Source organism: Myxocyprinus asiaticus, chromosome 28 (assembly GCF_019703515.2).
Source record: "Myxocyprinus asiaticus isolate MX2 ecotype Aquarium Trade chromosome 28, UBuf_Myxa_2, whole genome shotgun sequence".
NCBI lineage: Eukaryota > Metazoa > Chordata > Actinopteri > Cypriniformes > Catostomidae > Myxocyprinus > Myxocyprinus asiaticus.
The window spans coordinates 12390653-12413700 of record NC_059371.1 but is presented as its reverse complement, the minus strand read 5'-3'; the positions used below and the strand labels follow the sequence as shown (position 1 = coordinate 12413700).

At 36.4% G+C, this 23048-nt stretch overlaps 1 protein-coding gene across 1 annotated transcript in view; it reads left to right on the top strand.

The window, feature by feature from the left end:
- LOC127418724 (contactin-4-like) overlaps positions 1 to 23048 on the top strand; it is a 164860-nt gene that overhangs the window by 104083 nt on the left and 37729 nt on the right. Inside the window, exons 5-8 of the mRNA XM_051659456.1 lie at positions 11654 to 11749; positions 19030 to 19233; positions 19890 to 19992; positions 21431 to 21615. Of these exons, the coding sequence (XP_051515416.1) occupies positions 11654 to 11749; positions 19030 to 19233; positions 19890 to 19992; positions 21431 to 21615 (588 nt within the window). The remainder of the gene's footprint in view (positions 1 to 11653; positions 11750 to 19029; positions 19234 to 19889; positions 19993 to 21430; positions 21616 to 23048) is intronic.

Genomic DNA, 23048 nt, shown 5'->3' with positions numbered 1-23048 from the left:
GAAAAAGCGCAGTACAACTGAAACCCCCAGCATGAACCAGTTTTCTGCATGCCACGCCCAACTGGAAAGTGCAGAGCAGGTTTATTTACTCACAGGCCAGGTCTTGACTAGTGGTTGACCGATGGGTTTTTTAATAGCTGAAGCTGATATCCAGAGAGCAGGGTGGCCAATAGGCTGATACAATACAGATATATAACACACTTTAATATAGTAAATAACATTAACATAAAATTGCTAACATAAAAATTACTCTTATTTAGCACTTATTTACTCAATTTCAACTTTGTAAAAAAGAATCGAAAAAATAATATTGTATTTTAAATGGTAGATAGCAGTTTCTTCTGATTTCTGTTTAGTCATCAAATTTTAGTAATTTGTTTGCACATGAAGAAATTAATATATTAGGAAGAAGGAAATAACAGTACACACAGTAGTCCAGCAACCATATATGGCATGTCCACATTAGCAATGTCATTTTCTCAAAAATACAGAATCAAATCAATTGTACATACAGTGCATAGTAAGAAATTCACTTATAGCACACGTGAAGCGCTTTTACCTAGTTGCACCAGAAACTATTTAGCAGAGATGGGCCACTTCTATTAAAACGAATGGGGAAAATTAGAATGCCCAACTGCAGCCAACGGTCAATGGATGTAGATAGGAAGTCTCGTCTTACAGGTAAAAGAGCCAATTACCTTTTAGATACAAACATCGCTTGTCAGTCAACTCGAGAATGCACATGCACATTAGCCATAAAAGCTGGGAAAATTGCGGTTTTTAGCGTAATCTGAGGTAAAGAAGCACCATTTATGATACCAGTGTTGTCAGGTTTTATTGCTGATTTTAAATCGTTTTTTTTATCATAATCTTTACCAACAGTTTTGGAGATTTTGGTCTTTGTCATTCAAGTAGGAGCTGCACTTTCATGACTGGAAATAGCCTCCCGAGAGCATTCCAGCCATGCCCAACTGTGGACTGCTGACTTGATAGAAAGACTTTGGTTGCACTCACGCCCTTGTGCATATCCAGCGTGAGCAGCAGCAATCTCCTGACAGTTTAAACAGCCTGGATCGCCTGCTTGGATTGTCGTCATGATTTGTGAATCAGAGGAACTTTTGATCCTGAAGTTTTGATTCTGGCTGATAGAATACTCGCTTCAGAGGAAGACATTAGATGAGCGCTCGATTGGGAAGAAAACGCTGGATTTTCATGAGGTTCATGAAATACATCTGTTTAAACGAAATATCTGCATATTTGCAGACGGTATATACTGTAATAGAAGCTTTATTTATATTTGCCTTTTATTATTAGACAAGACAGTTAAAAGTTACAGGGAACAGTTGAGGAGAGAGAGAGGGAGAATGAAACAGGCAAGCACATTAACATTATGAGCTCAAATGCGTCTGCCACAGCTCTGATATGCGGACCGTGACACTGTGTTACATACCGGTCTATTATTGTAGTAACATGATGGCACGTAACAACAAAGCGAACCGTGACTGGTCGTTTACATGTCTCAGTCGCTTCACATGCAAGCAGGCGATTCTCGGCACCCTCAAGAAACAAATCGGCCAAAGGTGAAAATGTTCTGGCTGATATTGACAATTAAAAAAGTCAGAATATCAGATGAATTATCAGGCTCGGCGATATATCGGTCGACCACTAGTCTTGACCTTGCACCACAATCCAATTTGAATAGGACTGCACATACTAGTGGGGAATATGTCATGGCCCATTTGAATTACCCACAGAATTCTCTACTACAAAAGCTCCATTGGAAGTCCCCAAATGGATATGCATTTACATGAAATGATTTGTGAATACAGAAATACTTTTTAAGAATACAAAATGTTAGTGCAATTAATACTTACTATGCAATAATAAAAAAAAAAAATTTATTTACTTGTTGATAATATTTATATATATATATATATAAAACCGAACCATACGGTTCGCCACCCATGGTTCGGGAAGCAATGGCACCGCAGTCGGATCACCTCATGTTTAATGATGCATCTGGAGCACAAGTTTTGGTCAAGAAAGCAAAGCATCAAACAGACAGGCACAGTTACAACCTCCGCTAATGCACCTGAATGGATTTGTAAATGGATACGCTCCACCTGTGTTTCACGTGGGTCAAATTGATGACATCGCTGTTCAGCAAGCATTGTGTGTTGTTGAAAATGGCAAGTGGAGAAAACGAAATGCTGATAGAGAAGCCCGCTGCATTTCTCCTTTCTGGGAACATTTTCTTTTTGCAGTCAATTACAACAGCGATGGTCAAAAGACGTTTACAAAACAGGCACTGTTTGCAGACATCGCTCGACACGAGTGCTGTATACTGGTAATATATGTCAATAATGCACGAGGGTTTACTTAAAATGCGCACGCAAGTTCTTCCTGTTTCATTGCGCGGCTGTAATCTATCACGAGCGTCAATAATGTGCTTTGATTAATGGCATTAAAATGCCGTTATAGTAATACATTGATACATGATTAATCATTTACGCCAACATCACCCAGGGAAAGAGCCACAGGTGAGCCGAAACTGCACACACTCCCTTCCATTTTTAAGCAGGCACTCAGTGCTAATTCGGATAGACATGAAAAAATAACTAAAGCGCTTGGGGTGTTCATGTGGGATTTCCATGTATGATTAAAATACTCAAGCAGCATTATCACAACATCCCTTCTTGTATGCATTCTAATAGCAAGGTTATGCCTTTTATAGTGATCCAAATATTGAATATATGTTGAGATGAGTTTGAAGAGCAATTTATGTTGATGCATGTAGCGTATTACAGTTTTTCACAGCCGATTTTATACATTTCTCCAAACTATAATCAGTGCTCTCAAAACAATTCACACAGCCGACTACACAGGCACTCAAGTTTGCAGAACAATTCAATTTCACTAAATAATGAAGCAACATATTCTTTCCTGATAATGCATTTATTAAAACGAAATACTAACATCAAAACTATAGATGTGTTATCTATTGAATTCATAACATTTTCAGCTATAGACATACAACTCTATGATTGAAATAACATATTAATCATAAAAATCCACAATAAAGATAACTTTTTCCATCTGTTTTCATAAAATGTCTCTAAATGTCTAGTTGTTCCTGCTCTTCCTCTGGAAGGATGATGAAGTTTACTGTAAAAAATAAAGAAAAAAAAAAAAAAAAGAAAAAAAAACACAAAAAAACAACAAAACAAACAAAAAAATAGCTAAATTGTCTGGACCTAAGGCAGCACTATAAGCACAGATGGTACAGTAATTGTGGACATTGATTGACTGGCATGCAGGGGAATGGCATTTCTCCCTCTTGTTTTTTGTTGAGATTGAAGTCACTGTAGATCTGCTCACATTAGGCCGAACACTTTGTGTGTCTCAGAGAGACTGTGATTCATAATATGAAAAATTAGAGGAACTATCAGATCATTTGAGCCTCTTCTGTGTCTTCTTTACTCTTCCACCCTGCTGTCCACTTTCTCTCTGCTCATCATCATTACACCATCTCCATTTGATCTTTCCTCAACTCTTTCAGTGCAGTGCTCACCCCTGAAAGAGTTGAGAAAACCTTCCCCTTTTCTCATCTCTTCTTCCTCCTATTTTCTCTTCCTTTACCCACTCTACCTCTTCTCATTTTGCACCTCTTCTTTGTGTTGTTCTTCCTCTTCTTCTTCTTCTTCATCATTGTTTGTTTACTCTGAATTTTCATATTTGACCCCTTTTATAGATAGCAAAGTCATGACAGTTGTGTGAAAAATTTAGTAAATTGCATTTTCTGTGCTGTGTGCATTACTAACACAGCAGATATCAATATGAAGGCATTTGACAACCTGACATTTGCATTTGAGAGTATGACTTTAATTTAGTTGTTTGTGTTAAATGTTTTAAAAGCATGAATTTTAGATTAGAGAAATTTGTATATAATGTTTCGAGAAAATGAGGAAAATCAAGAAAAATGCACAGTCTGTTTAGGACAATTACAAAGTGTTCAGATGGCTGTGTTAATTATTTTGAGAGCAGTGACCTGAGTTTAGAGAAATGTGTCAAATCGATTGAGAAAAACTGTAGTGCAGGTATTAAGTTAAAATGTTGATTTAGTAATTAGAGAATGTTTTTTATTTTTTTAGTTAAGGACCCTGACAGAAATTTTACTATAGTAATATTGTAGTAACCATGACTGCTTTCACCATGGTTTTCTGAGCAGAAATCATGGTTTTGATACAATTAACCATGGTTTTATAACAGTAATACTGTAGTTTCTATATAGTAACCATGATTTTACTATATATTGTAACCATGTTTATATTGTGGTTACTATGATTTTACTACAAATTCCATGGTTAAACTATGGTTACTGTTGTAAAACAATGATTGTTATTTAAGGGCAAACCTGTTGAAGTGTTTATCAATAGATTATTCTTTGGATTTGGCAGTAATATATATATATATATATATATATATATATATATATATATATATATATATATATATTTTTTATTTTTTTAACAAAGCAAATACTGAACCGTACCGAAACCGTGACCCTTAAACCGTGATACAAACCGAACCATGAGAAATTCGAACTGTTACACCCCTAATATATATATATATATTTCAACTACAGGATCATAAGGCTTATAAAAACAAAATAATTTGAGTATATCCTTTTCATATCCAGTGTAACTTGAGTCCAATAGACAGTTTAAAACTGTTTTGAAATCATTTTATTTATTAAAAGCCTTTAGTAATGAACTGATCAAAATAATAAAATTGTATATTATTGACTAACGTTTCGAGTTTGTCACCTTGTCCTTAAATTGCTTTAAAGCAAATTAATAAGCAGTACTGGGTGGATTACTTGTGAATTTTAATCTGGTACTGATTACAAATTACATGACAAAAAATGCAATCAGTAACGTTATCTCGTAGATTAAATTTTTTGGGATAATCTAATCCAATTACTTTTGTAATACTTTCGACCTAATTCTATTTTATTTTATGTCACATGCATTTGAGTACGATAATCATTTTAATATAAAAGTACAGAGTGGAAGAAAATGTATTCCATTCTTTATTACTAACAAAAAGAGCTCTTTATGACATTTATTAAAAGTGCATTAAACATTACATTAATTAAATAAACCTTAAACCTAACAGCAATGACAGTGAATGGCCAAAGTTTATATTTCAAAACACTGAGACATCAAATTCATTTTAAGTGCATAAAACAATAGCAACATTACAAACATTAATGACCATAAAATCAACAGCAACGACGTTGCTAGGTCAAAGCTTTCACCTAAAAACACTGAAACACTTTTAACCCTTACTGCTTACTGATAGTCCATCACTTATTCCAAAGCTGAGGTGCAAGAAATCATCTTTTGAAAAAAAAAATATTCTAAAAGAGCAGAATATTTGAAAACAGCAGAGATCCAGGGGCCTGGGTAGCTCAGCGAGTATTGACGCTGACTTTCACCCCTGGAGTCGCGAGTGCGAATCGGTGTGTGAGTGACTCCAGCCAGGTCTCCTAAGCAACCAAATTGGCCCGGTTGCTAGGAAGGGTAGAGTCACATGGGGTAACCTCCTTATGGTCACTATAATGTGTGGTTCTCGCTCTTGGTGGGGCGCGTGGTGAGTTGTGCGTGGATACCGCGGAGAATAGCGTGGGCCTTCACACGCGCTACGTCTCCGCAATAACGCACTCAACAAGCCACGTGATAAGATGTGCGGATTGACGTCTCAGATGCGGAGGCAACTGAGATTTGTCCTCCGCCACCCGGATTGAGGAGAGGACCACGCCACCCACCACGAGGACTTAGAGCGCATTGGGAATTGGCATTCCAAATTGGGGAGAAAAGGGGAGAAAGAAAAAAAACAGCAGAGATCCACCATGTCACACAAGGAACAATTGTGTCACTTTTTATGTCAGGTTTCATGCAGTGGACTCCACTGCATCAGCAGCAGTAGTAGAGTGATGGGCTTTGGTCCATATTGCTGTGCATTTTGCATCTGAACTATTGTGTACCCTGGGGGCAGGACCCTTAGAGATGGCATACACTAGATCCTTCAAAGCAATTAAGTTCAGTGTGTGAGCTGCACACCATTGGTGTAATTTCATTGTTAAAAATGAAATTATCTCTATAGATCCAGTGGTTAAATGCTGAGGTAAACCGCTCCATCTTCAACTGGTTGGCTAGATCAGTTCTGAGTGCAATACACACAACCCTCTTTGATGAGGAGGAGGGCGTGGCTGGGCCGTGCATCTCCTCCTCGTCACATCCTCCCCCTCTCTTCCAAAAACACTCAAAGACTTACCAAACGTATATTAGGTGTTCTGATTTAGAATGAAAATTTAAAAGATTGAAAAAGAGAATGATGATCAATAAATTATTAACAATTTACTGCTGTTGCCTTATTAATATGTATTCATGTAATCTATAAAAAGTAACTGTAGTCTGATTATAAGTATTTTAAAATGTAAGTTAGTCCAATTACAATCTGATTACATAATCCAGATGACATGTAATCTGTTAATAAGAATGCATAAGTAAAAATTAGTGCTTTCTTCACATTTTGGCACCTCTCTCATAGAATCGCCACTGGATATATTTAGTATCCTTTTGCTAGATTACTTTATAGTATACCATATGTGCCAAATGCATTGACAGTTGTACTAGCCACTGATCATTTCATTAAATATTTTAAGCACTCTTAGTCAGTTGGCATAGCATAGCCATTTATTCTTCTTTCTGTTAATACCTTATCATGTTGATCCATGGTGCTTTTCTGCTTCATTTAGGTTGACATCTGTATACTATCTAATGTCTGAGTTTGCCAGCAAGCTTCGGCAGTAAAAAAATGCTCCAAGCCAATGATTCCCTGTTGCATGTGCTTAATTATGTAAGGTGGGGTGCCATGGTGTTTGTATTCAAAACTCTCCAGGGGGGCAAAGAGCAAATGTAAGATATCTGAGAAAATCAGCATAGAACCTTCCTCACAAAGATACCATCTCACACCCAACTGAGCAAGAATTGCCTCATTGGGGGCTTGGGTAGCTCAGCAATTAAAGATGCTGACTACCACACCTGGAGTCGCAAGTTCAAATCCAGTAACTCCAGTCAGGCTCTCGGTGGGGCGCTTGGTGAGTTGTGTGAATTGTCATGATCAATTGATGATCAATAATAATTGGTATCTCATTCTAAATTCGAGGTCTAATATAATTGGAGTCAGATTAAATTATTAATGGAGTCAGATTCGGTCTTAACTAAATCAAATAGTTATGATGCTACAGCCACACGTGCACAAAAAAGACGAACCTTCACCACTTCGCTGGATTCCCCTACTGGGCCAGCGAAGTAGCATTTTTACAATGATATGAGGCACATGTGTGCATTTGCGTATCTTGTTATGGTACGCTCATACCCTTCCTGCCATAGTTCATTTTGTCACAATGATTCACTCACGACCTCAGAATGTTTTGAGAAAAAGTAATAAGTTCACAGATCAACTCACTGCAAAAGGGGGAGGCTTTCATGGTGCAGTACATGCTTTTGTGGATTTTGGATGTTTCACATTTTTAAAATAATTTTGAGAACAGGTTTATGTTGTAAAAGCAAAACTGAGGAGTGTGAGCCAGAGCTATGCAGCACACAAAATGCAGCAACATTGATGACTTCAACATTTTTTATTTATTTGTTTGTTGTTGTTGTTGTTGTTGTTGTTTTTGATTGTCCAGCCAAATGTGGATGATCAAATAATTTGTGTTAAGAGTAAATTTTGGTTTTACTCTTTCAGTGTGATGTGAGTCAGAAGACGAGATCCACACAATCATTTTGTCATTGATACCTCTTTTTAAAATGTTATCTGTACTTTACAGTCAGTTATTGATCAAGGCTGAAGAGGGCCACAAAACGGCACTGTGATATGCCGAAGGGGGCCACGAAATGCAGAAAAGGACAGCGACACCCAGTCTTCCCAATAATTTGTGTTTCCTACACAAAATGCAGCTGCCCTCAGATTTCAGTTCTGTTCACCCAAACATTTAGATCAGTTGTTTGAACTTTGTCAATTGTCCACTCACTGGATTCTTAAATTCCAGGTTTATGTAAAGTAACTTAGCGACATTGCCTGTTCAATGGGACATTTGTGCCTAGTGATCAGATTAGAAGAAACTCTACTTTAAAATGGATTTATTCATAGTCCATTTTACAGTGCATGCTATGATCTGGCTATTTTGAAGAAGAGTAGTGCAGGACACTATTATACGATAGTCATGAATAACAATTAAAAGTAATACTTTGATGCTGCATATTTTTCAGTATGCCTTGAAGGCAGTAGTAGCTTAATATGCAGAGTATGGCTCTTATAAGTGACTATGAATATATAAAACCAAAAATTGCCTCTGGTGACTAATACCGAGTTACCAAATTTGCTTATTTTATTGCCTCATAAGTGGAATTTGTTTTTCTGTTCCTTATTTGTTTTATGCCCAGAACGCTTTGTGGTGTTTAAACCAGATTTATTCCTTCACAAATCAAGGAAGCCTTCTTCAGAAAAGTCTCACTGGCAACGAGATATTTATTGGAATGTCTTTCTATACTCACCAAAAATAAATTAACTTTTATTCTGATCACTCACTCAGAATGATCCCATCAGCAGCTTCGCCCTGTGTCTCAGTAGAATTACTTTCAAACTCATTTTAATGCTTTCCTGAAAAGAGAGATTATTACATCATGCTTCTGTTCTAGTTTGTACTTGTTCTTGATGTCCTTAAAGCTAAAGCATGTAATTTCTGCACTACTAGCATCACCAAATGGAATTGGTCATCTGCTATTGGTCAACCAATTAGATTGCCCCGCCCCAAACTCAGACCATTGATTGTGGCAAAATTACCATGCCAGGCTAGCACGACAGAGCTACAGAGTTTACACTTCTAAGGGAAATCAACCTTTATTGCTTATAGTTGCTTATCTGCATATGAAGCTATTTTAATATTGATATAATTGCACACTCTAATATTTATTTGTTCATTTATTTCTAGCATCATGCAAAGATAATGTTTAGATTAAATTAAACTCTAATATGTCTTTAATACGTATTGTTGAACAAACAATATTTAGCCATTTGATTTTCTCAAGTTCGTCTTTACCATATTATTATGGAGAGGCTAGAAAAAGCACTTTCCTTCACCCTTTCTTTTACAGGTCACAAATTAATTTGTTTCAACACAACAGTGAATTCATTGTCTGCAGCTTCACAAAGACTTACAGTGTTTACTTTGCCGAGAGCAATGAATAGAACTAAACGTATATTTGATAACCTGAGAAGCCAATTGGAGGCACTGGAGTGTGTCTTTTCCACGATGAATGCTTTGTATGTACAGTATCCAAAGGAGAAAAGAATTTTATTGCATATGTATTGCAGAAAGCTGTCGGTTTATTTATTTTGGCCTAATAGAAATGTCTCGTATGGAATATGCAATGAGATATTATGTGAACTGAAATTTCTGTCGACTGAACATTCTGGAAGAAACGTTTTCCTGACTGTTTTTTTTTTTTTTTTTTTGCAAAACCTAATGTGCAATGTGCAAAAAAAAAGTGCCCTCTCCTACAAGAAAGATGCTTTAAAGCTTGATCAAACCCCACATTGAGGCTGGTGTCGACATAGTTTGTGTTGCGGAGGTGTGTGGGGATTGTCGTGTTTTGAGAGTGAGTGTGTTGTTCATGCATATTCCTTTTGAATTTTTCATTCTCTAGATGCAACCCCCTCACTGAATTCAGTGCAGGTGAAACACAGACAACCCCAATCAACCTCAATTCTCCATTTGCTCCCTTCATGGCAAAAAAAAAGCTTAAAGGATTCACAAATGAAAAAATGGATTTTATTTTATTTGTTGATTTTTCATAATTTATTTTTGCTGATATCCTCCTGTGTTTTGAACGCAAGTAAGAAGAGTTTTTCTTTTTTTTTTTTTTTGGAGTTCAAAGCAGCCTTACAGTACAACAAACTTTATAGTTTTCGATTTGAATACAATTATGTACCCTACAAGTACCAGATATGCTCCTTGTGTTCTTAAAATATTTTTGATTGAAATTAGTTTTGTAGACAAATATGATTTTTTTCCCACATTGAATTTCTTTGCAATTGTAATGTTCTGGCAGGGTGGAGCAAGCAGGATGAAGATGATGTCGAGATGATTGTGAACCCAAGTGCAGTTTATTATACAGTGCCAACGAAACAAAAGATAAAAAACAAGAGACTACACTTGACTATGACTTGACATGATTATAAGAAAACAAAGAACAAGAGTCAAGGAAAAAGTTACCAGATTACTCAATCACAATACTCGACAAAGACAAAGGCAAACATGAGGGCTATAAATACTCTGACATGGGTAACAACAAGACCACCAATGAAAATACAAGACTGATAACAAGATAACAAGACAATGAAACATAAACCAATAACAAGAAAAGACTAATAAACCAGTAAGGAACCAATAAGAACAAAACACATGAAACATGGTGGGAACAGGTAATCACATGAGATGAACAGGAAACATGGCAACTAAACTGTCAAAATAAAACATGAAATCAAAACATGAACAAAAACAAACATAAATGTAACAGCAATGGATAAAGGTTGGCTACTTCAAAGAAACTAAAACATAAGATCATTTTTATTTGTTTAAAATGTTTTGGGTCACTACATAATTGCAGTAACATTTGACAAGTTTGTAACTGTTAACATTAGTTAACTAATGTTAACAAATGGACCCTAATTGTAAAGTATTACCAAAATGTAATTACTAATAAATTTTTGCATTTGTGTTGTTTCATAGTTAAGATTATTTTACTGTTATTCTAAAATGGGCAAAATAGTAATAATAAAGAATGAGGTTTGTCTAAATTGATAGTGTAAGTGAATGCATTTCTTAATGTGATGAGTAGCCTACTTAAAGTAATAGTTCACCCAAAAATGAAAATTCTCTCATCATTTACTCACACTCATGCCATTCCAGATGAGATGTGTATCTTTCTTCTGCTGAACTCAAATGAAGATTTTTAAAAGAATATCTCATGTCTCATACAACAGAATATCTCTGTTGGTCCATACAATGCAAGTGAATGGTGGCCAGATCTTTGAAGCTCCAAAAAGTACATAAAGGCAGCATAAATGTAATCTATAAGACTCCAGTGGTTAAATCTATGTCTTCAAAAGCGATATGATAGGTGTGGGTGAGAAACAGATCAATATTTAGGCCTAAGTCATTTTTTACTATAAATCTACACTTTCACATTCTTCTTCTTGGAGATTTATTATGCTGCCTTTATGTGCTTTTTGGACCTTCTGAGTTCTGGCCGCCATTCACTTGCATTGTGTGGACCAACATAGCTGAGATATCCTTCTAAAAGTTTCATTTGTGTTCAGAAGAAAGAAAGTCAGACACATCTGGTATGGCATGAGGGTGAGTATGAGAGAATTAAAATTTTTGGGTGAACTTTTCCTTTAACCCAAGCTGCAAAAATATTGTCATGGGGGTGTAAATTATGACCAGATTAAATGGTTATAATATTAATACCTGTGTTGTTTATTGCTTTCTTTTCTGTTTGACTTTTGGTTCTAATAGATCTGAATGAGTTTAAAGCCCAGAGAAGAAGTCCAGTAAGTGTCAGAGAGGGACAGGGTGTGGTTCTGCTCTGTGGTCCCCCACCGCATATGGGAGGTGAGATATGTTATTGTCTTTATTAATGGCCAACCAATTAGAGGTTTTTCAATGTCTGGAATGCTTGATTATAAGTATACTAATTCAGCACACTCTTGGTTTGTATTTTAAATGCCACTCTTGTACCATATTCAATTCATTTCTGAGGATTTCAATACCATCCCATACGCCATAACAGTCAGATTCCAACCCACACTTATTTAAACATTAAAAAATTGCCACTTCAAGAAGTGTTACGACGGCTTTGACATCAGTGATGTCAAATGCTATTGGCTCTTGCGTGTCTTGTGACTGATTTTGACATGCAAATGTTTGGATATATATTTTTAAGTGAAATGTCTTAATAGAGAGGAAGATTTTCAATTATTAAAACCCTATTTATTTATTTTTTTATTTTTTATGTTTTCCTCACTGAGCTATTATATGGTTTCAGAATACTTCAAATGCAGCATGAGTTATTTGGAATACTTTTATAGTGCTTATTTGTAATTTTTAGAATAAATTATTATGACCGTACTTTTATCTGCTTGTTATGTCTTTTATATTGTTGAGAATTAGTTAGGTTAAGGTGTAAGTATAGGGTGGGGTTTAGGTGTTCAAAAATATCTTTATTATTGTGTAATGTAATATAAATTTACTTGCCTGCTACATGTTTTATATTGTTTATAAGTGGTCAAGTTTAGGGGTGGGGTTGGGTTAGGGGATCTAAAATATCGATATTATAATACAGTGCATCTGGAAAGTATTCATAGCGCTTCATTTTTTCCACATTTTGTTATGTTACAGCCTTATTCCAAAATGGATTAAATTAATTATTTTCCTCAAAATTCTACAAACAATACCCCATAATGACAACGTGAAAAAAGTTTGTTTGAAATCTTTGCAAATTTATTAAAAATAAAAAACAAAAATTCAAATGTACATAAGTATTCACAGCCTTTGCCATGACACTCAAAATTGAGCTCAGGTGCATCCTGTTTCCACTGATCATCCTTGAGATGTTTCTACAACTTGATTGGAGTCCACCTGTGGTAAATTCAGTTGATTGGACATGATTTGGAAAGGCACACACCTGTCTATATAAGGTCCCACAGTTAACAGTGCATGTCAGAGCACAAACCAAGCAATGAAGTCCAAGGAATTGTCTGTAGACCTCCGAGACAGGATTGTATCAAGGCACAGATCTGGGGAAGGGTACAGAAAAATTTCTGCAGCATTGAAGGTCCCAATGAGTACAGTGGCCTCCATCATCCGTAAATGGAAGAAGTTTGGAACCACCAGGACTCTTCCTAGAGCTGGCCGCCTGGCCAAACTGAGTGATCGGAGGAGAAGGGCCTTAGTCAGGGAGGTGACCAAGAACCCGATGGTCACTCTGACAGAGCTCCAGCATTTCTCTGTGGAGAGAGGAGAACCTTCCAGAAGAACAACCATCTCTGCAGCACTCCACCAATCAGGCCTGTATGGTAGAGTGGCCAGACGGAAGCCACTCCTCAGTAAAAGGCACATGACAGCCCGCCTGGAGTTTGCCAAAAGGCACCTGAAGGACTCTCAGACCATGAGAAACAAAGATTGAACTCTTTGGCCTGAATGGCAAGCATCATGTCTGGAGGAAACCAGGCACCGCTCATCACCTGGCCAATACCATCCCTACAGTGAAGCATGGTGGTGGCAGCATCATGCTGTGGGGATATTTTTCAGCAGCAGGAACTGGGAGAATAGTCAGGATCGAGGGAAAGATGAATGCAGCAATGTACAGAGACATCCTTGATGAAAACCTGCTCCAGAGCGCTCTGGACCTCAGACTGGGGCGAAGGTTCATCTTCCAACAGGACAATGACCCTAAGCACACAGCCAAGATAACAAAGGAGTGGCTCCGGGACAACTCTGTGAATGTCCTTGAGTGGCCCAGCCAGAGCCCAGACTTGAACCCGATTGAACATCTCTGGAGAGATCTGAAAATGGCTGTGCACCGACGCTCCCCATCCAACCTGATGGAGCTTGAGAGGTCCTGCAAAGAAGAATGGGAGAAACTGCCCAAAAATAGGTGTGCCAAGCTTGTAGCATCATACTCAAAAAGACTTGAGGCTGTAATTGGTGCCAAAGGTGCTTCAACAAAGTATTGAGCAAAGGCTGTGAATACTTATGTACATGTGATTTTTAAAAAAAAAAAAATTTTTTTATAAAATTTGCAAAGATTTCAAACAAACTTCTTTCATGTTGTCATTATGGGGTATTGTTTGTAGAATTTTGAGGAAAATAATTAATTTAATCCATTTTGGAATAAGGCTGTAACATAACAAAATGTGGAAAAAGTGAAGCGCTGTGAATACTTTCCAGATGCACTGTATATTAATAAAGCATATTTTGGTTTAACATACACGCTAAAATCTGAGAACGGAACTGTACTGATGTTTCATGATGTAGGCAAAATGCCACTACAGTGGCGACTCCCTTATGAGACTGCCCTGAATAATTTGTATAATGATTGTTTTCTTAGGCAACAAATTTCTTACATCTCTGTGCATAGTTTCGTGTTTCTCGTAACACTCTGGGGTCTTTTTCGTCACACAAAATAAAATTAATTCAGCTCAAGTCAATATTTCATATCCATTTATTTGTTTATTTGGTAAGTAGTAATGTAATAATGAGGATAATGTACAGTCAGCCTGTCATTAAAATCAAAATAAACCTGTTTAAGACTCCACAAATCAAGATACCACTGTCAGGGTTTATTTTACATCAATAACCAACTAAATGTACATTTCCCCCTATATATATATATGATATAGTTATGCAATATCACATGAGCAACATTGCTGTGGTATATAACTGGTAATAATTGCCGTGCTGATATTCGATACAACAAAATATGTCATATTGCTTAATTATATCATAAATGAAGGATCTGATGCCAGTATCTTGAGCGCAAGATGTTAATAACACAGCTCTCTGGAATACTTAGGATCTTGGGACCTTTGGGATCCTCACTCTCACTTGTGTCTTTTTCTATGTAATGACATGAAATGAGACATAAACACTGGACAATGTCAATAATCTCAATGCCAAATTTTGGCTGATTATCCGGCCTGGTCTACAGTATACTGTGTATCAGTCTATCACAGTCTTTATTAAAAGAAAACAGGTATTCCTATACAGTAAGTTTTATGTTATTTTCATTCTTTAAGTTTGGTGCAGTTTGTGAGTCAGAATATGATGTCCTTTTTTTTATTTATTTATTTTTTTTTATTTTATTTTATTTATTTATTTTTTTTTTTTGAGAATATGAATTTGTTCTCACTAAATTTTAAAATGATAAAATGTGCAGATTTTACCTGTTAGTAAAGTCGGGTCAGACAATTTTTGCTCTATAGAGTCTGGCTTGAGTTTTTACTGTTTGTCTCTACTAAGTGTGTTGGGGCCTTTACCCTCTCAACCAGCAATTATGGTCCACTGTAATTAGCTCACAGCATTAAAAGGTTTTTCAACCTCACTGCCCATATAACAGTGTAAACACATATTACCTTCTTTTTTCCACTCTTGATTTAATGCCCTTAATTGGCACACCGTAAAGCACACAAGTTAAATGGGATGTGATACAAACTTTTTTTCATATACTTTTTCCAGATAACTCTGTAAGTGGCCACACTTAAAAAGCTCAGAAATGACTGTAGTAGTGTTTTGTTTTTTTGTTTTTGTTTTTTCCAAGTGGTTTAAAGATTAATAGGCTTTTTTGAGGGCCTGGGTAGCTCAGTGGTAAAAGACACTAGCTACCACCCCTGGAGTTCGCTAGTTCGAATCCCAGGGCATGCTGAGTGACTCCAGCCAGGTCTCCTAAGCAACCAAATTGGCCGGGTTGCTAGGGAGTGTAGAGTCACATGGGGTAACCTCCTCGTGGTCGCTATAATGTGGTTCGTTCTCGGTGGGGCACGTGGTGAGTTGAGCGTGGGTGGCGTGAAGCCTCCACATGCGCTATGTCTCTGTGGCAATGCGCTCAACAAGCCACGTGATAAGATGCATGGGTTGGCGGTCTCAGACGTGGAGGCAGCTGGGATTCGTCCTCCGCCACCCGGATTGAGGCAAATCACTACGCGACCACGAGGACTTAAAAGTGCATTGGGAATTGGGCATTCCAAATTGGGTGAAAAAGGAAAAAAAAATAAAAATTGGCTTTTTTGATGCCGTCATTCAGACTGTTGATATTTTCGGAAGCAAAGAACATGATGCTGGTTTAACACTTTCAAACACACCCCACAAAAGGAACTTATTACATTGATGTCAACTAGGTTTGCTGAAGAACCTTGCATGAATGAAAACATAAGGTCAATCTCTGTTTATTGGCATGCTGAAAATTGTGGCCGCTTCTTTGCAATTTCCATGTCAGCAAAGCTGTTTAATGTCTCAAATGTTCAGTTATGTTTATGTTATTGAGATAGACTTGAATGATCACTTTTGCCTTTTAGTAATGGATTTGATTTGTTAGCAAATATGTTTCCATATAAAACATATTGGAAAAATGCATCCCATGTCATAGATGTCTTTATTGTTCACTTATTTATGCACCAGTAATGTGAATGTGCTTGTCAAACATGAAAAATATATTAATAACTGTATCATAAGTGTTTTATCAGCAGTAAATTACTTAATGGCATGTACACACACAAATTAAATATGTCACCTCTTTTCACATGCTCTACCGCTACGTATACATCAGTACAAAAATACTTTCATACACAAAGTGATAACCTGCAATTGTTACCTTAAGGAGATATTTCTACTTGATCTAACCCTTAAACATTTGTTTTGCTGGTCTAACCTAATATAGTCAGGTTTATTCAAACGTGTTAAAAAATATTTTTTGACTTGAATTTAGATGTTATCACATTAAGTAATTTTTTTAGGTTCATAGTTTCTTCTGCACTATTCTACATTAGTCATTTTGTAGTTTAAGTAGTGCGATTAGTATGTTTACAATAAAAATACAACAAAAATAAGTGTACTATGAGTACCCAGAGGCTGAAGTATTTCAACCGTCAAAACAGAGTGTGGAACGCTGGACACTTCATGCACTCGCGACTTGTCGTACGTAGCGGAAGTTGCAGAGTTACCTGGCTGCATTGCTGACAAAACAATTGTAAATAATAGAAACCTCAGTGAAGACAGCACATTATAAATGTAAGTTGAATGATTTACCATCACACAATGCTCTGTGAACATGTATGTTGTTTGAGATACAAGTGTTGAACTGAAGTTACAGTGGGACACTTGAAAGTGAATGGGGCCAGTTTTTGGAGGGTTTAAGGGCAGAAATGTAAAGCTTATAATTTTATAAAAGCACATAATTCTTCTGTTAAAACTCGTATTATTTGAGCTGTAAAATTGTTTAAATCCTAATTTTTACAGTCATTTTAGGGTTTGTTGACATTACATCGTCATGGCAACGGAGTTGTAAACTTAGCTGTAACTTTACACAGAAAAGATTAGTAAGTGATTTTATCACACTAAAATAATGTTAACACACAAATTGTTCATGTATGGTGGCAATACTTTTGCAACAGTCAGTATTTTAACATTCAAAAATTGGCTCCATTCACTTCCATTGTAAGCGCCGCACTGGAACACAGTTTTCTGCTTTTTTTTTAATGAAAAGGAGGGACGAGTCAAAATAAATTTTTGTGCTAATCATTACTATGCCACAAATGCTGTCGATTGAGCTTAACTTGTATTGAACCCGGAATATTCCTTTAAGTGTTCCTGTCATGAATCACTGTTGTTTTGCTTCTAGTCTCCCTTGCACTACATTTCCCATAATTCACTGCCCTGATCACTACCAGCTGTTCCCTATTGTTCTCACCTGTGTTTCATTTACCTCGTTTATCCCTGTGTATATATTGCCCTGATGTCTGTTGTAACCTTTGTCAGTTGTTGTGTTTCTCTCCAGTTTGTGCTCTGGTTTCTGTCCTGTATGTTTATGTTTATGTTTGTTTTTGCTTCCTGGTTCCCAGCCTTGCCCTGTTCCAGCATTTATCCTGTTTTGTATTCCTGTTTTGTTTTTTGTTTTATTTTTTCATTAAAGTTAAGCTGTTCCTAGATCCCGCTCTCATTACCTTCTTTAAACATTACAGTTCCATTTGACACAAAACTGCACTTTGAAAATTCATACACTACATGGCTGTGTGCATAGTGTATATTGTAAGTGCATAGTGTATAGACATTGTGCATTTGGGACACAGCTTATTATAGAATGTGGATCTAAAGTATTATAGTGAGCTCTCCTCTGCAACTTTGTGTCAGTTCTCATCAAAAAGCTTTGCTTTAGATGAAAAGTAGTTAGCACTGCTGTGCTACATTAGTGTTCTCTTCATCTGTTCCCTGCTGTCTTGATTACTGTGTTTAAAGTCAGACCTTATTGCTTTAATGGAGCCAGACCTTTTAAAACTCACCGAAGGCTGAAATTACTCCTTTTTTGTCTAGTAGAGCCATCAGGAAAATGCATGCCATGCCTTTTAATTCTTTTTGGCTAGCTCACATAGGACACAGACATTGTTTTGTATTGATAGACTCAACATTTTGAACTGTTTCCCCATAAATAGATATATTATTATAAAAATTATGATAGATAGATAGATAGATGGGCGGACAGACGGACAAACAGACAGATAGAGTGACATGGGCATCTTGCAGGGGGCAGCATGGACCCCACCCTTCAGCATGTCAGTTAGTAACCTTTTTGTTTTGGCTTTTGTTTATCCTTCTCTGCAGCTGTGTGGATTAACTCAGAAACAACAATTAAATATGTATGGACCTGTCAGTACGAGCAATAAATGTTTTATTAATGCCAATGATCAAGCAGCTGCATGAAGTTGATATGTCTCACAGTGGTTGCACTCTCTTTTAAATCAAACCACCATCCAGTTCATGTGAAATACACTAAAATTTACAAGAAGTGTGTGTATATTTTGTCTTTGCATGCCAAAAGGCTGTCATAATTATTGTGTTTGTTATGAGAACAGTTTTCCATATTCTTTACTACAGTAAAGTGTTTTTGTAGCTCTTTCTTTGATTTCATGGCAAAAACACTGGTGAATCATATTGGTTAAGCTAGATTTACCATGCAAATCCATGTGTGCTCTTTAGGGTTGTATGATCCTGTTTACTCTCATCAGTGGGTTTTGAACTTGATTAATATTACAGTAAATCCATTGAAGGATCTCTGAAAATCTAACGGATTTAGTGCAGCCAGTTTCAGAAAAGCTGACATTCACATCCTTTCTGTCCTACAGAGCTGACCTTTTCCTGGATCTTCAACGAATATCCCTCGTTTGTGAAGCAGGACATGCGCCGCTTTGTGTCACAAAAAACGGGCAATCTGTACATCGCTAAAGTGGAGCCTTCAGATGTTGGGAACTACACTTGTGTCGTGACCAATACAGTGACCCAAAGCAGAGTGCAGGGACCTCCCACACCACTTGTGCTCCGCAGCGATGGTGATGGTCTACTCTTGTGAATTGAGCTTATTATATGACTTGACTTTTGGTTTCAGATATGTTTAATATAAAAATATTGCTTGCAAGGAAGCAAAAGAATAGTGTTCAAGTTTGAGGAAAGCTTAGGTTTTAGGCTTTGGTTTAGTGTGAAGGAAATGCTGCATTTTCAGTTGTCATGACACTCGGCACGCATTTTGTTTTCAGTTGGCTGAACACAAGAATAAATAAATGCAACAGTCTTTGCAGTGTAAATGCTGCTAAATATGTGGAAGACAAGACCAATAATAATTTATGTAAATAGAAATAAAAAAGAAGATCAGTTGCAATTCAGTATGCAAATAATGATGTCTTCAATGACGGTTACATTTTGAATGCTAAACATTCTATCAGTGTAAGTCAATGGGAGCTAGTTAAACTACATTGCTTTTAAAGCATAACATTTGTTAAAAAAAAATAAAAATAAAAAAATAGATAACACACCTATGAATGAAATTGTCTACAAAGCTAGATATATATAAAACAAAGTTTGTACATTCAACCGTTTGTTTTAAATTGATTGCAGAATTTTATTTCTTGGGGTTAGGAGTTTAGAACAATGAAATATTGACATAGTGATGCCTTGTAAGTACTGTAATTATGATTTTTCTGCATTTCAGGCATTATGGGAGAATATGAGCCAAAAATTGAGGTTCAGTTCCCAGAGGTCTTGGCTGTTGCTAAGGGGCTGACGGTCAAACTGGAGTGCTTTGCTTTGGGAAAGTAAGTATCAGTAATTTAAATACTGTTAATTTTCCCCCCAAATTCCATGTTTTCTGTTTTATTTTCTCTGAATTCTGGGTTTTAAAGCTTAATTACATTTTATCATTAAAAAAACCTGTCTAATCAAATGAATTCATAGAATTTTAATCAAATGAAAACATAATCTTTTTTCAACATACCATTGCATTGTTTTTATCAAATGAAGAGCTTCTGTACTGATCCTCACAGTGCAATCCAAAATCCAAAATTTGTGTTTATTTATTTATTTTGGTCAAATACAGTGCTGCAAAGTAGAGCATCACAGTATTAATGAAAGCAGTGATGAAACTCTTGATGTGAGATTTAAATGATTATTTATTTATTAATATAATATAATTAATATATTATTATTGATATATTATTATTATTAGCATTATTATTACTACTACTGCATTGAATGTTACATTTTACTATACAGAAGTAATATATTTCTGTCACAAACTGATGTTTTTGATGACTTCACTTCTAGGAAAAGCAGTTTGTTGGGCTAATGTGCTAATTAAACCGCTAAAGGCTATGATTTAATTATATAAATATAGTCTGCATGAGCTATGCACTTCACAGTGAATAAAGTGCTCTGCTCTTTGTAATTAATACACACACAGAGCACACGTGATGTTAATGATGCGGTTAGTGTATAAGCAATTGCTTCTTACATTCACTTACTGTTGAAGCGTGCAGCTCATGCAAACTGTATATTTGTTTAATTCAGTCTCAGTCTTTGTGGTTTAATCATCACACTAGGATACATAATGATTTTAATTTGATTAATTGTGCATTTATACATAAATTCTATTACAAGTATGTCAAATTACTTGACATTCCATGTTTTATAGTTAATTCAGTTTTTATGACTGGATTCCATGATTCCGTCCGTGTTTTCCGCAACACGGAAATCATAATGCATTATTAAAGACACCATGAAATCAAAATTGTGACTTTTAGTCTATGTCTATTACCTTTAAAGACATCTACATGCTAGTGTACTCCATAACTTTTACAACATTAACATTTTAGCAGATGTACCCATTTGAAATTTTAATATTTATCTTCCGAGAATACAGACCTTAAAGATTGATGACTCACCTTGCATGACACAGATGTTTGTCCAGTCAAATGCTCTTTAAAATGAGAATGGCCTCTAATCTGCAACCAATTAGCAAGTAGCCAATTATGGTTCATGGCTTATGACAAAACAAAAGCCTATTGAATAATTTTTAAAAAAGGGACATGCCTTTTGATATGCCCTAACTAAACATTCGATAGGAAACACATCAACACAGGAAAGAATAATGCATCCATCAAGGCATTTCCTGGGGGGTCTTTACCACATGACTCTGTTAATCTTTCAAATAAAACAACCCCCATTAAACAATTCCAATCTATCTCTTGGCTTCAGTCCAGCTCCTGCAATAAGCTGGAGAAGACCAGATGGAGTTCCGTTTCCCAGAAAAGTGGACATTAGCAAATCCAGTGGGGTGTTGGAGATTCCTTATTTCCAACAAGAAGACGCAGGACAGTATGAATGCTTGGCGGAGAACTCGAGGGGCAAAAACACAGTCAAGGGACGACTCTCCTTCTATGGTAGGTCAGAAATATTTCAGGGACTAAATTGCTGTTATTTTAGACCCCTCGTAGACTCTTAAGGCCCAAACATACTCTACGTAAGTACGTGAATGCAGACACATCTTGCTACGCAAGCTCAATTTCATGCGTCATTGCGTTGTGAAATGTGTCAGAGTCAATTCACAAAACACAAGTACGCGCTGTATTCTCAGCATTGCCGCAAGGGGCGCTACAGTGGATTTTCTTTTTTCAATCAATAACTGTCATGGCAGAGCAGCAGTTTGAGGAGAGTCTTGCCGAACAAGTTAGATTATACAAACAAATTTTTCTGTTGTCTTTTTAGCAAACATAAAAGCACACTCCTCAACTGTCAACATGTTGACTCCACCACATCCGGTTTTGTGGCCCTAAAAAATACTTTTTGCCCCCTTGTGGTGCAAAGTTTGTAACTGCCAGAGCAACGCACGAGCACACGTAATGTATGTATTACAGGGCCACATGTTGGCCATGCGTTGGCGAAGCGCTCGCGTCTGCGTTTGCGTACTTGTGTGAAATATGTTAGCACCCACAGACACCTTCCAATTAAAGGAATATACACACCAAAATGAAAATGTCATCTTTTGCTCACCCTCACATTGCTTTAAATATGTATGACTTTGTTTCTTCCAAGGAACATAGAAGGAGAAATTCTGAAGAATGTTCTGGTCTTGTCCACATAACAAAAGTGAATGGGGACTGAGCCTTAAAATATCTCCCTAAAAGTGTACTCAATGCGACTTCTGCACAATATTCCATGCCTTCTGAAGACATACAATAGCTTTGTGTGACAAACTGTCTGGATTTTACTGTAAGTTGATATTCACTGAACGTCTTGCCCTGTAACTCAAATTAGTTGCTACAAAAGCTTTTAGATGCTTCAGGTCCAGTCTGACATGACATAAATAAATTTTTGGAATTGCCATTCCAAACCTGCTGATAAGGGTGAGTAAATGATGACAGAAATTTTATTTTTTTTTTTTTTTGGTGAACTACTAACTACTTTAAACCTGCTAGAATGTGATCACTGTATTGACTCATACACACTGTGTTTCATGCATTATTAGCACAATTAGAAAAACCTATGCAATCAATTATTCTGGATTTGAACTAGCCACAAAAATGATTCTTCTAATATGAGCATCCTCTTTATTTATTCTGTCTAAAAAATCTGTAGCGTAACGGTTAAGGTGTTTATAAATGCTTATATTTTTGAGTTTATCACTGGTCAATACGTTGTGGGTTAAATGATTACCCCATGAGATTTTATGACCAGGATGCTAGATTTTAATAAGTCTCCTTGTATGTTGTAATTATTTGTCAAAAATCTATAATCTCCCATAGTCTCTACACTATAAGACATATATCACTGCTGTTGGTGCAATGGAGTAATCAATATGAGGCTCTGTAGTTTA